This window comes from Hydra viridissima, unplaced genomic scaffold, assembly GCF_058129835.1.
Source record: "Hydra viridissima isolate aposymbiotic clone 2 unplaced genomic scaffold, HvirCarnegie_v1 scaffold_9, whole genome shotgun sequence".
Lineage (NCBI taxonomy): Eukaryota > Metazoa > Cnidaria > Hydrozoa > Anthoathecata > Hydridae > Hydra > Hydra viridissima.
The window spans coordinates 3,707,647-3,720,070 of record NW_028324308.1 but is presented as its reverse complement, the minus strand read 5'-3'; the positions used below and the strand labels follow the sequence as shown (position 1 = coordinate 3,720,070).

Sequence of the window (12,424 nt, the reverse complement as noted above, 5' to 3'; positions counted from 1 at the left end):
TAACAATGTTTATTCAAATTCCTGTTCAATTCTGCTACATGCCCTTTGGATCAGTCCTGTATTAGATCCAGTAGTATCCAAAGATATACCAATGATATTGTCATGTAGCCCATATTGGTTGACTTCCTGAATAGCTACTTCAGTCTTATGCTAACCAGCGCTTTTAAAAGCAACAGGAATCCCAAGTAAATGCTAAAACTCCACACTCCCGGTACTTACGTACTGGTAGGTTTAGCAGCATTTAAAAGTGTTTTTTTCTTTTTCTTGTGATGGTTAAAGGAAGCTAAGCTCTTAAAAATTCACCATTAGGCACTTTTTCTAGCAGGCAAATCCCTCTTTTGGTTCCCATTTTAAAACTCAATTAGCTAAAAAAGATGAAAGAATTACACGAGAAGTTCATTAGTACAAAGTACTTCAATATTAGAAGTTTCACTAGTTTGAGATGAAAGTGATCAATGTGTACAACACCTAAATATCATCCAATCTTGAAGTTTGGCATAAATTTCTATGGAAAAAGAATGACTTAATTCATATGTATAGATTTGTTTAGATTCAAGATATAATGCAAGAAGTAGATACTTAAACCACTACAATTAGATTGCACAGAAACAATTGTGTAAAGTGGTGAAAAAAATGATGTATGTAGCTTCCTTGTATTAATGGTTTTTAGCTACAAATCTTTGTAAATGTAACTTGACAACCACATTTATCAGTATTGAATAGGTAAAACTTGTATTAGAAGCTAATAACCATAAAGTAAGTAATGTAACTAAGACACAACCAAAATTTTACAACATTTGCCACCTCAAGTGTGCTACTTCAAAATGAAACAAAAATTTTAATTTTAAGTTATATAATCTATAAACATTTGTAATATACAATGATTTTTTGTTTTAGCTTTTATTAGCTAAAATTAGTAGACATCAAGATCCATTAGGTAAAATAACTAAATAAAAAAAAGTCCTTAGCCACCATATCAAAATTTAAATGTTTGTTGTTTTTTTTGGCTTAGATTTGTTAAGGGGAAGTTTAAACAAACTCTACATTAGTTGGTACACATTCCCACCCAATTTCATGTTTTTGTCTTAAGAGCAGTTAATTAATAGTTCTGTAGGACATGAATAAAATTATTACCACTGCCAATGATCTAACCACTGTCTCAGAAGCTCAATTGGGGGTTGAGCACCATACTTTTCTTTTGAAGGCATATTTAAATCATCAACAAAAATGATCTTTAAAAGAATTACAACAGTTAAATAAAAGCTTTTATTTTATCAATACAGAGTGCGACAGTGATTTGTAAACTTTTTAGAAAATCTTTCAAAATGAATTTTTAAAGCACTAAAAAACTATATTCATGGAATATTAATAAAACAAAAGTTGAAGATAAATGCTTTTCCCACCTAACATTCAATTAAATCTTCTTTTTTTGATCACTGACTGGCAGATGCTGATTATTTAGTCCCTTGACATTTAGTTCCAAGCAAGTGTAATTAATGACTTTAGTAACTTGACACTTGAGTGGGCCTTTTTCCAAGCCTTACTCTCAACTACACTCCACACACTGTACTTAAGGAGATTTAGGTCAGGGCTGGATGGTGGCCAAAAGCATTTGAGCCAGAAATTAGCCATTATATCCTGAAGATATTGTTGGATTTTTCTAGACCCATGATAAGGTGAATTGTCTTGTTGAAAGATGCAATTATTTTCTGGAAATGTTTTCTTCAGCCATTAGAACTGTGCAAGATTAGGCTTTTTATCTTAAATCGAGTTCGATCGAGATAACAAGAAATTCAATCGAGTTCGAGTTTGAAATTATTAAACAAACTAGCGAAAGTGTACATTAAATTCATAAGTACCTGAAAACCTTGTCCTTCAACAAAATCATATGGAAGGTAAGCCAAGATGCGTCCAATAGCTTGTGTTATTTCTTTAGCTTTTTCGTGATCAGACATTCATGCTGCTTTCTTAGCCCACAGATCTGTGATACTAATTGACAGTTGTTTTCCTGCTTTATTTTCTTCCTTTTTCATTCTTTTTGCTTCTTGTGCCTTTTTATCACACTCTGCTGATTTCTTCTTATGATAACTTCTCAGGTGAGTAAATAAGCCAGTTGTAGATGAAATAGGACAAAATATTTTTTTACTACATTTTCCAATTTTACAAAAACCAAAAATAGCATTGTTAATTTTGTGCCTATCAAAATAATTCCAAATAACGCTCCTTACTCTCTCGTCCTCCATTTTGAAGCATTTTAATATTATTTTACAACAACTTTTTGAAGCATTTTAACGCTATTTTACAGCAACTTTTTAAATATCGAACTTTAGGTTTGAAATTCGAATTATATTCGATTAACTAAACACATTCGATTTGAGTTTGATTATTGAATAAACTTGAACTCGAAACTTCAAGTTTTGCACACCTCTATCAGCCATGACACCACATAACATTTTAGTAAGCTGATATACAAATCAGAGGTAACTTTTTCTCTTTGATGAAGATTGGTGGACATTTATGTCCATTAGAAGCGATGATTCCCAGCATCATGACGGACTGAGGGTGCTTGGTGTGATACACAGGTGGTGCTCTCTCACCCTTCTGCACAATGAATCTGTCATTTCACCTACTGATCACACAGTCAACACTAAAAAGTTTTTCATCTAAGAAAAGTTTGACTGTTGAAAAATTATGGCTTTTCAGCTGATTCAGAATCTTCTTTGATCGCTCCAATCTTTGCCACACTGACTTTTCTAAGTGTTTTTAGAGTTCTTCTGGCTGTCTTTTTATCAACATTGAACAGGTTTGCTATCTTTTCAACATGCTTTTTAAGCTTTTCAATGAATTTTTTATCAACTTTTTTGTTCACTGGAGAGGGAATTTGGGGTCTCTAAGTTATGTCATGTTTTTTCATTTTGTAAAATGTAGTTTTAAACACTCAAGAAATACAAACCACTTCACGTGCAGGCAAACTTAATGCATCAGTTCTGCATGAACCAAATTTAATACATCAATTCTTTTTGCTTCCATTGTAAAACTTTTAACTAGAATATTTTTTATTCACAACTTTATTCAAACCTAAGACGTTCATTAAACATTAACCAACAAAAACAAATTGCAGAAGTATTTTATTTATATCACAAAACCTAGCCAAAAATTAGTTTGCAAATCCCTGCCGCACCCTGTAGTATTAACACTTGTATGGTTTCAGACTGAACATTAAGTTTAATATAAATTTAACTTGTTTATGTTAAGTCAAGAATGAAAATAAAAACTACTTACAGATTTCTTCCCCATTGGTGGACCAAACAAACTTTTTCTTCTTTTATCAAGTTTTGACATTATAATATCCTGAGTTTGGCTAGCAGTTGTTTGAGCAGAAAAATTTATAATTGTGGGCTTGTACTTTTCATCAATCTTTTTGAGCAGAAAATTGTAATCAAGAAAAATTACAGAAGGGTAAAAATAATTAAATTTAAATTTGATTAATTTTACTCTTTGGTAAAATTTTGACCTTACTATGATTGGATGGATGCATACGCAAACAATATTAATAAACTTCTTACAGAAATATAAACACTCTTTCCTGTTCCAGTTGGGCCAACAAAGAGTGTACTTTTTTGATGGTAAATCAATTTTTCCATTAAATAAGTGTACCGAATGGTATCAATAGTCGGAACAATAATTTCACTGAATTGTGCATCCTACAAAAAATTTTTCAGGAAATAAAAGCACTATAGAAAATCTAACTCTGTAGCTTACTCATAAAAATTTTTGATTTCGATGAGATAATTTTTTTTTTACTCATATATGAATATATGATTATAATATGATACTGACAACTTTTAACAAAAATTGATAACAGTTAATAACATCTAAATGTTATCAGTTATTTACATGTAAATAAATGATAGCAATTAGGTCATTATTGACTGTTATCATCATTTGTTTTTGTATTTATATTTTGTATTTATTTTTATACCTGCACAAAAAAAATGGTGATAGTTTATAAAAGCAAAAGTATTAATAGCAGTAACATTAATGGTATATGATTCAGATTTTAGTGCAAAAAAAATTTAATGATCTTTCAACACATATAAATCATAAAAGAAGAAACGCAAGTAAAAAAGATTAACTTTAGCAATAGTGTAAGTATCATTTATGTCTTCAGTCCATAATCTCCATTTCCCCATACCCTGAAAAAATTCTTTTAATTTAGAATTATAGTTTTTGATACTGCTACTATAAGTAATATTAGAGCTTAAATATTCTAAAAAATCTGCAGAAGACAATTTGCAAGAATAATATAGCAACCATTTCTAATTACCTCTTTGATAAAATGATAGTCATATACTGAACCTAGGCTTGGAATAGGACATAGATATGGTCTAGCAGGCCCATCAACAGAATCCAAAAGGTTATATCTTTTTTGGGTCTCAAATGTTAATGCCCCCTGTTCAACAAAAAAATTTTGGCATGGGTTTTCTGACATTAAGGTGAACTTTGTGTTAATTAACAACTATAATTTGAAAAACAGATACACAATAACAATTTCTTACATTCATGATTTCTCTGAAGAATAAGTTAAAAATTGTTCTTCCATTATTGTCAACTGTTCCACCGAATGACCAAACACAAGAAAATAGAAATATGGACTAAAAAGAAAGCTATAAAAAATTAAAAAAGAAATACTAATAAAAACAAAAATATGTTCCATAAAGTCCCTATATAAGCTCAAATAAAAAAGTGTTGTGTCAAAATGACTAAAAAGATTACCTCTAACCATGATGTAACTTCATGGTCAAGGACATTTTTAAAAACTTCCTCTTTGGTGAATTCATCAATCAAACAATCCATTAAATTCATGCAAGAGGTTACAAGATTTGCATCATTTGTGGGAGAAAGTTCCTGCAGAAAAAAATTTAGTTATATTTAAAAATATCTTTAAAGACACTTTCTGTCAACAACTTGTTATAAATTAAAATTAAAAATGTAATAAGCCCTTAAAGCTTCTAACTCAAATTTGTCTGTTGCTTAAACTACATTTTAATTTTTTTCTTACATTTCTTTGTTAAAAACTGCTTAAGCTCAATAAATTTAAAAGCAAAACCAAAAAAAAATTACTGCTCTCCCAGTAAATCAACTTTAGCTACTTCAAACTTCATTTATAAAAACAAAACAAAAAACGAAAAATGCTATCATGGAAAAGCCTAAATTATTCTACAGTTAGCATCTTAATAAGATGTATAATAAAACTATTATTAATCTCACTTTGACACCACTTTTCCTTAAAAAAGCAAGGAGAGGATTAACAATGCGATCAAAATTTTCTGTAATCAACTCTTTATTTTCTTGTGTAATTGTTTCAGGTAATGTCTTTAACCATGATATCAGCAAAGGTCTCCAACCTAACATATGTGGCTCCATGTAAATCATACCACACCTGCTAACCTTAAAAGAATAGCACTAATAAAAATATTTAACAAAAAAAAAACTGTGATAATTTTTTGTCATAAATAAATGGTTATTTGTTTAAAATTTAAAAAAAAAAAAAAAGAAATCCTTACTCAAAACTGTAAAATGATTTCAGATTACAAAAATTATTACAGGAAACAAATAAAAATTTGAAACAATTACTAAGTGGGAAATATTATAAAAACTCAAAAATTGAGAAAAAAATTGATTATTTTTTATAAAAAGCAAATAAAGTTGATCAAACACACTATATTATTGTTTTTTGAAAAAAATAATTAAAAGATTGTTACTGTTGCAGGAGATGCAACTTCTAAGTCCATTGGTTCAAAAATAAGATTGGTTGTAGGTGCAAGCTGAATAATTTCACCACTATTTAAACAGAGCTTGCGATTATCATCAAGCACAGTATTCATATTTTCAATCCAGACTGCATCCACAGGCCCATCAAAGATTAACCATTTTCTGTCAGGAGTCTTAAGCAAAACAATTGTAAAAGTTATTACTAAAGAAAAAACGAAAAAAAATGTTTATATTACTGATATTGTTTAATGAAGTCAAAATATAAACCAACATACTAATACTTGAATAAAATCAACACTATACATTTTTATCATAATTTATAGTTAAATCAATGGTACATTAACTCAAACTTAAATTTTATATCTATTCAAAAATGTTAATGTAATATAGTAATTAACAAAGTATTGTAGTAGCTCATATGAGGCAGCATAAAAGAACCAGTAAAATTTAAACCTGTGAAGAAGCAAACAACCGATAGTTTACAGCCAGGATGCCATCAGACCATTCATGGGATACTGCATCAAACTGTCCATATAACTGGCCCAAGGTTATTGATTTTGGATTTAAAACACATATCTGAACTTTATTCTCATCCATGAGGCCCTAATAAAAAGAAATAAACTGCAAAATAACAGCTCATACAGCAGCAAAAATATAGTAAATAACTTCTTTAGAAAAAAGCCAAAAATTATGTTCAGTAAAATGCTCAAGTATTTAAAACATTTATTACATCCATGCATGCATGTAATAAATGTTTACATACATACATACATACATACATACATACATACATACATACATACATACATACATACATACATACATACATACATACATACATACATACATACATACATACATACAAACATTAGGAAATAATTTTATGTTTAACAATCCAACATGTACCTTTTTAGTAAAGTATAAAGGCCTTCATTTCAAAAGTAACAACTAGAGCTAATGATTTTTTAAAAAGCATTTACTTATTCTCTCTATTAAATTTTTTTAGTATTTTTAAAGCCTGTTGCTAAACAGTGATGTTTAAAAATAAGGTCCACATTAGTCTACTGCAACATTCTGTAAAACTTAAAAGTTTAATAGTTAACCTGTTCTTTAACATCAGTTAAAGCTTTAGCTAATACTTTGTATGCCATAGTTTTCCCACCAAAAGGTTCCCCTACCAGCATAAAACCATGTCGCACTATCATCATCTCATACACCTATAAAAATGTACAATTTAAAATAATATATAAATAAAATATATAATATAAAAAAACTCAATTATAAAACTATATACAAGTTTTAAGATTCACTTCACAGTAAAAGTAATAATATTGGTAAAAAGATTATGATAAACTATTATTGCAATAACTAAAACCAATTATGAAAAGAAATTAATAAAAGAGTTAGAAACAAAGTTTATTTCTACTTTTAGACATCGTATCACGCAATATGTAAAATAAAACAACTTAAGTTTAGTAACCTGCAATACTTTACTTAGAGTAAAATCTGTCAACTGCATGTTTAGTTTTAATGCATTTGTTTTGATAGCTTGAGTAAGAATCATATAATCTGGATCAGGTAAAGAAACACCAGGAAACAAATCAGATGTAATGGCCTAAATAAAACAAATGTTTAGAAAAAAAAAGGATTCTAAGTTTTTATGACACTCTTTAAAAATAATTTTCATTAGTAATTGTATTTTTAATATTAACTCAGAAATTGACATCAACAGCTTCAGAGTTTTCTGATAAAAAAAAAAAAAAAAGGTCAACATTTGTACCTTAAATAGAGGAAGATCTTGTGCTAAAAACTTGGGCAAATTAACATCAATTATAGATCGGAGAATAAGCACCTCTTCATTTTCATCTGGATATTTAAGCTAAAGAAGTTAGAATAGAGATTTAAATATTTTTTTAAAATCAAAACTATATGAGAACATGCTAATGACACTAATCTTGTCTGTTTTAGTAGCTTTTCTACAAATGTTTTCTTAACTCATTTTAGATAACAAGTTACAAGTTCTAAGATTTGGTGATTACAGTGTTTTAGCATTAAAGATGTTTAAGAAAATATCCCAGGAAATATTCAGTTAATGTCTAATTAGATTTGAATTTTTTTAATAAAGCTGCAAGCAAAGTAAAAAAATTGTTAAAGTAGTTTTAAAAAGTCTTTTACTTTGCTTGCAACTTTATTCATAAAGAAATTTTCACTGAAGCTAATAATAAGCTTTGTATCAAGAAAACCTAAGTAAATAGTGACCAAATCTTAAAAAACTACCTTTAAATTTCCAGCAGCAGTTAGGACAGACTTGACAGCTCTCATGCCATAATCATAATGACATTGAGATGATAGTTGCTCTGAGCATAGTGTGTATGTAGAAACTATTTTTACAGCTAATGGACGAGCCTTAGAAAAAATCAAAAAGAATAAAGAAATATTTCAGAATTTTTAAGGGAGTATCATTTTCAATGCTGATTATTTTGTTAACATACCTAACACAAATTACAAACTGAATTAGACATAATAATAGATAGTAAGCAAAATTCAAAAAACAAGCAAGATAGAAAATTACATTGACAAAACCAAATGAATACAAAGATATTTCTGAGATGAGAGCATAATCAGGGACCATCATTGCAACACTTCTAAATAATGACTAGGGACAAAACAAAATAATGATTAGCATGAAATGTCTTTAAAAATAGAAAAAAGGTATATAAAATATAAAAAAGGTATTTAAAATTGTTACAGGTTAATCTCATAATACAAATTTTCTTAACTTCTACTAACCACTGTGAGTGTCTATGCAAAAATACTTACTTTTAAATTATCAGGTAAATCTGATCTTCCTGCATAGCCAGGATTCATAGTGATAAAAATAGCACATGTTGAGTCTAACTTAATTTCAGTGCCTTCAAATAGTAGCATCTCGTCACCAGAATTGATTCCTAAATATATTCTTTTTGATGATAAACATTTGATTATCAATTTTTAAAGATTTTAAATATTTAACAGAGAATTACAGAACAATCAAAATGGAATTTAAAACTATTCTTTTTGATGACAAACATTTGATTATCATTTTTTAAAGATTTTAAATATTTTACAGAGAATTACAGAACAACCAAAATGGAATTTAAAACTATTCTTTTTGATGACAAACATTTGATTATCAATTTTTAAAGATTTTAAATATTTAACAGAGAATTACAGAACAATCAAAATGGAATTTAAAACTATTCTTTTTGATGACAAACATTTGATTATCATTTTTTAAAGATTTTAAATATTTTACAGAGAATTACAGAACAACCAAAATGGAATTTAAAACTATTCTTTTTGATGACAAACATTTGATTATCAATTTTTAAAGATTTTAAATATTTAACAGAGAATTACAGAACAATCAAAATGGAATTTAAAACTATTCTTTTTGATGACAAACATTTGATTATCATTTTTTAAAGATTTTAAATATTTTACAGAGAATTACAGAACAATCAAAATGGAATTTAAAGCTTTGTCTAGAACAACTTATTAAAAATCAAAAATTCACAGTTAACCTAGAAATATATTTAAACTTTAACTTTTCATACATGTTCAACTCAAAAAGACTGATACTCTAATAAAAAAATTACCCATTTGTATGGTGAGAATTTGTTGAGCAACTACTGATAATACTTCCAAATCAATACGATTAAATTCATCAAAACATGACCATGCTCCACATGATGCAAGACCCTAAAGATTTGCTAACTGCAGTGTTCAAAGAAAGTACGGTACAATTGATAAATATTATTTTAAAAGATAAAAAAAATGGTTTTACAATAAAACAAAAAATAAAAATACCTTAAAGAATTTGCCTAATGCAATAAAATCAAGTCCATCAGAACAGTTAAATACAACACACTGCTTAGCAACTGCCTTTGCAAGATCTTTTGTTGTTTCAGTTTTTCCTGTCCCTGCTGGGCCCTCAGGTGCTCCACCCAAATGCAATTGTAGGGCTCCAAATAGTGTTCTGTATAACAATATTTAAACCACTTAATTTTCATAAAAATTCAAATTCAAATAATTTTTCATCTTAAACTAATAAAAAAGAGTTAGAAAAGATTAAACTCATGAAAAAGAAATAAGTGCAGATGATCCAAATGCATCAACATTAACAATGTATTATAACAATAAATTTTACCTGTAGCAACGATCTGTAAGTGGTGTTATAACCAGACGGCCTGAATTCCCCAAATACTCATATCCATAAGGCAAATGAGCACTAATCATGCGAGTCATCATGTTATCATTCTAAAGGAAAAGTAAAAATGTTAAAACATTACAGAAAATTTAGATTTTTACAACTCTTTTTAAAGCAATGGTGCAGATAGTTTACCTCCCAATAATATCTTAGCTGAGCTAGCCATTTAAAATCATTTTCATCTCTTATACCTGTAAGTTAAAAATACCATTTTATAACTGCAAATTTTAAATAACATTTACTTAAGCAACAAGGTGAACAGTTTTTTTGCAAATTGTGATTGATTAAAATAGCTTTAACTCTACAGTAGTGATCTTTTTTCACTCTTAGGATCTATATGTATGGCTTTATATAAATTATCTTTAGCAATTAAACTAAAAAGATACAGAAAAGATTATTTATATAAAAAAAATAAAATAAATTAAATTTAAAAAAATAAAAGATTTTAAATTTAAAAAAAAAAAAGAATCTGGATTTAACCTTCATTAACAAGTTCTGCTAGCACATCTCGAGCATGGACATCTAAAACAACCAATGCACCTAAAGTTGCACGATGTTGCTTTGATAATTTTCCTCGTACTAATGACACAATCTCATCAATTTGTTGATTGTTTTGCTTAAGATAGTCATTCAATTTCTAAATGATGCATAAAATATTACATACAAATTTATTAACAAAAAGAATCTTTTAAAATAGTTAAATATTTATACCTGCTGACCTCCTTTTATAGCTTCATGCACATATGCTGTCCAATAAAACTGTGTGACTGCTAAAATAGCTTGGCCTGGCCATTCTCTAACCCACTTAGTCCGCACAACCTTTGGATAGCTGACCATAGCCTGAATTATTGTCTAGACAGTAAAAATAAGTATGTATATTCAACAGCAAATAAATGGAATACATTATAAATAAACATACTTAAATTGCATAATCCCTAACTGATACCTAATATAGTAAAAAGATATTTATTCAAAAAGTAATTAGATAATGTATTCAAATATTAAAAAAGTAAAATGATAATGTATAAACATAGATACCTCTCTAAGACTTTGGAACATGATATTTTGTAATTCAAGCAACCACTTCTCAACCAAACCTCGAGCAGCAGATGTAGAAATACTTGCTATTAATGGAACAACTTCTCCTTCAGAACTCATCATGCTTTTAATATCGAAATCCTCTGTAAACTCAAGTGAAGCAATCCCCTCAAAGCACTTCTTCAAGTGAGGTTTTACTCTAAGAGTAGCAAAAAATAAAAAGTAAACACAATTTATGAAAAAAACCTTATTTTAACATAAGAGTTTTCTTATAAATAGATTTATTTATAAAACTATCAACTAATTAGAAACCTGGTGGGGTCTTTGGTCTCTGATAAAATCTCTAGCAGCTCATCATTAGATAAGAAAAAGAATCTTGGAAAAAATAATCTTTTTTTTTCCAAATATTCATTTAGTCCCTAAATATATGCATTATATACATACATACATACATACATACATACATACATACAATATATATATATATATATATATATATATATATATATATATATATATATATATATATATATATATATATATATATATATATATATATATATATATATATATATATATATGTTAGGGTGGAGCGATTTTAAAAAAATTTTAAATTAGGTTCACCTGAATTACAAATCAATGTCTAACAATAAAAAAAAGAACCTTACTTTTTTTTTAATGCAGATTAGTTCTTCAGGTTCCTATTTGACCTCAAAAATGACACTTTTACCCAAAATAGACTAAAGCATTGTCTAATGTGAATATATGTGCATACAAGTTCAAATATGTCAAAATGCAAATATTTGCTACTAATTTATACACATTTTAATTTATCTACTATTGATATTTACTTTTTAAATATTTTTTTAAATATTGATATCAGAAAGAAATGCCTAAAACTAAAAAGGTATCATTTTGTAAATAGTTTGGTTTAGCCAAGGAATTTGATAAGAACATTCTTTCTACAAAATCAGATCTTATGAAACATTTATTTTGTAGGCTGTTATTAAAGGAGAATTCTAATGGAAAGGATCCATCTGTGAGGGATATTTCAAATATTGTACTGCAAGATTTGAAAGGTATATGACAAAAAGCATCCATTCTAATAACTTCCAATCAACAAATTTTGTGCTTGATTGCAAACATAAACAAAGAATATAAGTCTTTAAAAAAGAATCTTCTTAAGTTACAAGACAAGGTGTCCATGTTTAAAAAAATATGTGAAATAACTGTGCATGATATATGTATCTGTAAATGTCAAAACTTTATTGCCTGTTATTGCAAAGTTAAAGTTCCTTTAGGGAAAGGTATTTTCTTGTGGATCAGAGAACATTTCGTAAAATGGCAATCAGTAATGTTGAT

General features: G+C 27.9%; 1 protein-coding gene across 11 annotated transcripts in view; it reads right to left on the bottom strand.

Annotated features, from left to right (window-relative positions):
* LOC145186060 (dynein axonemal heavy chain 7-like) overlaps nucleotides 1-12,424 on the bottom strand; it is a 50,969-nt gene that overhangs the window by 22,107 nt on the left and 16,438 nt on the right. For 9 of the 11 annotated variants that reach the window (XR_016455348.1, XR_016455349.1, XM_090096988.1 and 6 more), the window contains 24 exons: nucleotides 11,375-11,481; nucleotides 11,063-11,261; nucleotides 10,736-10,876; nucleotides 10,505-10,661; nucleotides 10,160-10,215; nucleotides 9,965-10,074; nucleotides 9,625-9,793; nucleotides 9,414-9,516; nucleotides 8,596-8,723; nucleotides 8,348-8,431; nucleotides 8,053-8,181; nucleotides 7,556-7,654; nucleotides 7,256-7,390; nucleotides 6,879-6,992; nucleotides 6,229-6,378; nucleotides 5,766-5,948; nucleotides 5,272-5,451; nucleotides 4,777-4,908; nucleotides 4,560-4,655; nucleotides 4,328-4,453; nucleotides 4,137-4,196; nucleotides 3,567-3,704; nucleotides 3,283-3,435; nucleotides 1,135-1,232 (listed from right to left, as the gene is read on the bottom strand). Coding sequence is in view for 9 of the 11 variants with exons in the window: in XM_090096988.1 (XP_089953114.1) it covers nucleotides 1,135-1,232; nucleotides 3,283-3,435; nucleotides 3,567-3,704; nucleotides 4,137-4,196; nucleotides 4,328-4,453; nucleotides 4,560-4,655; nucleotides 4,777-4,908; nucleotides 5,272-5,451; nucleotides 5,766-5,948; nucleotides 6,229-6,378; nucleotides 6,879-6,992; nucleotides 7,256-7,390; nucleotides 7,556-7,654; nucleotides 8,053-8,181; nucleotides 8,348-8,431; nucleotides 8,596-8,723; nucleotides 9,414-9,516; nucleotides 9,625-9,793; nucleotides 9,965-10,074; nucleotides 10,160-10,215; nucleotides 10,505-10,661; nucleotides 10,736-10,876; nucleotides 11,063-11,261; nucleotides 11,375-11,481 (3,047 nt within the window). In the remaining 2 variants the exon portion in view is untranslated. The remainder of the gene's footprint in view (nucleotides 1-1,134; nucleotides 1,233-3,282; nucleotides 3,436-3,566; nucleotides 3,705-4,136; nucleotides 4,197-4,327; nucleotides 4,454-4,559; nucleotides 4,656-4,776; nucleotides 4,909-5,271; nucleotides 5,452-5,765; nucleotides 5,949-6,228; nucleotides 6,379-6,878; nucleotides 6,993-7,255; nucleotides 7,391-7,555; nucleotides 7,655-8,052; nucleotides 8,182-8,347; nucleotides 8,432-8,595; nucleotides 8,724-9,413; nucleotides 9,517-9,624; nucleotides 9,794-9,964; nucleotides 10,075-10,159; nucleotides 10,216-10,504; nucleotides 10,662-10,735; nucleotides 10,877-11,062; nucleotides 11,262-11,374; nucleotides 11,482-12,424) is intronic. The other 2 variants (XM_090096989.1, XM_090096995.1) reach the window with 1 other exon arrangement.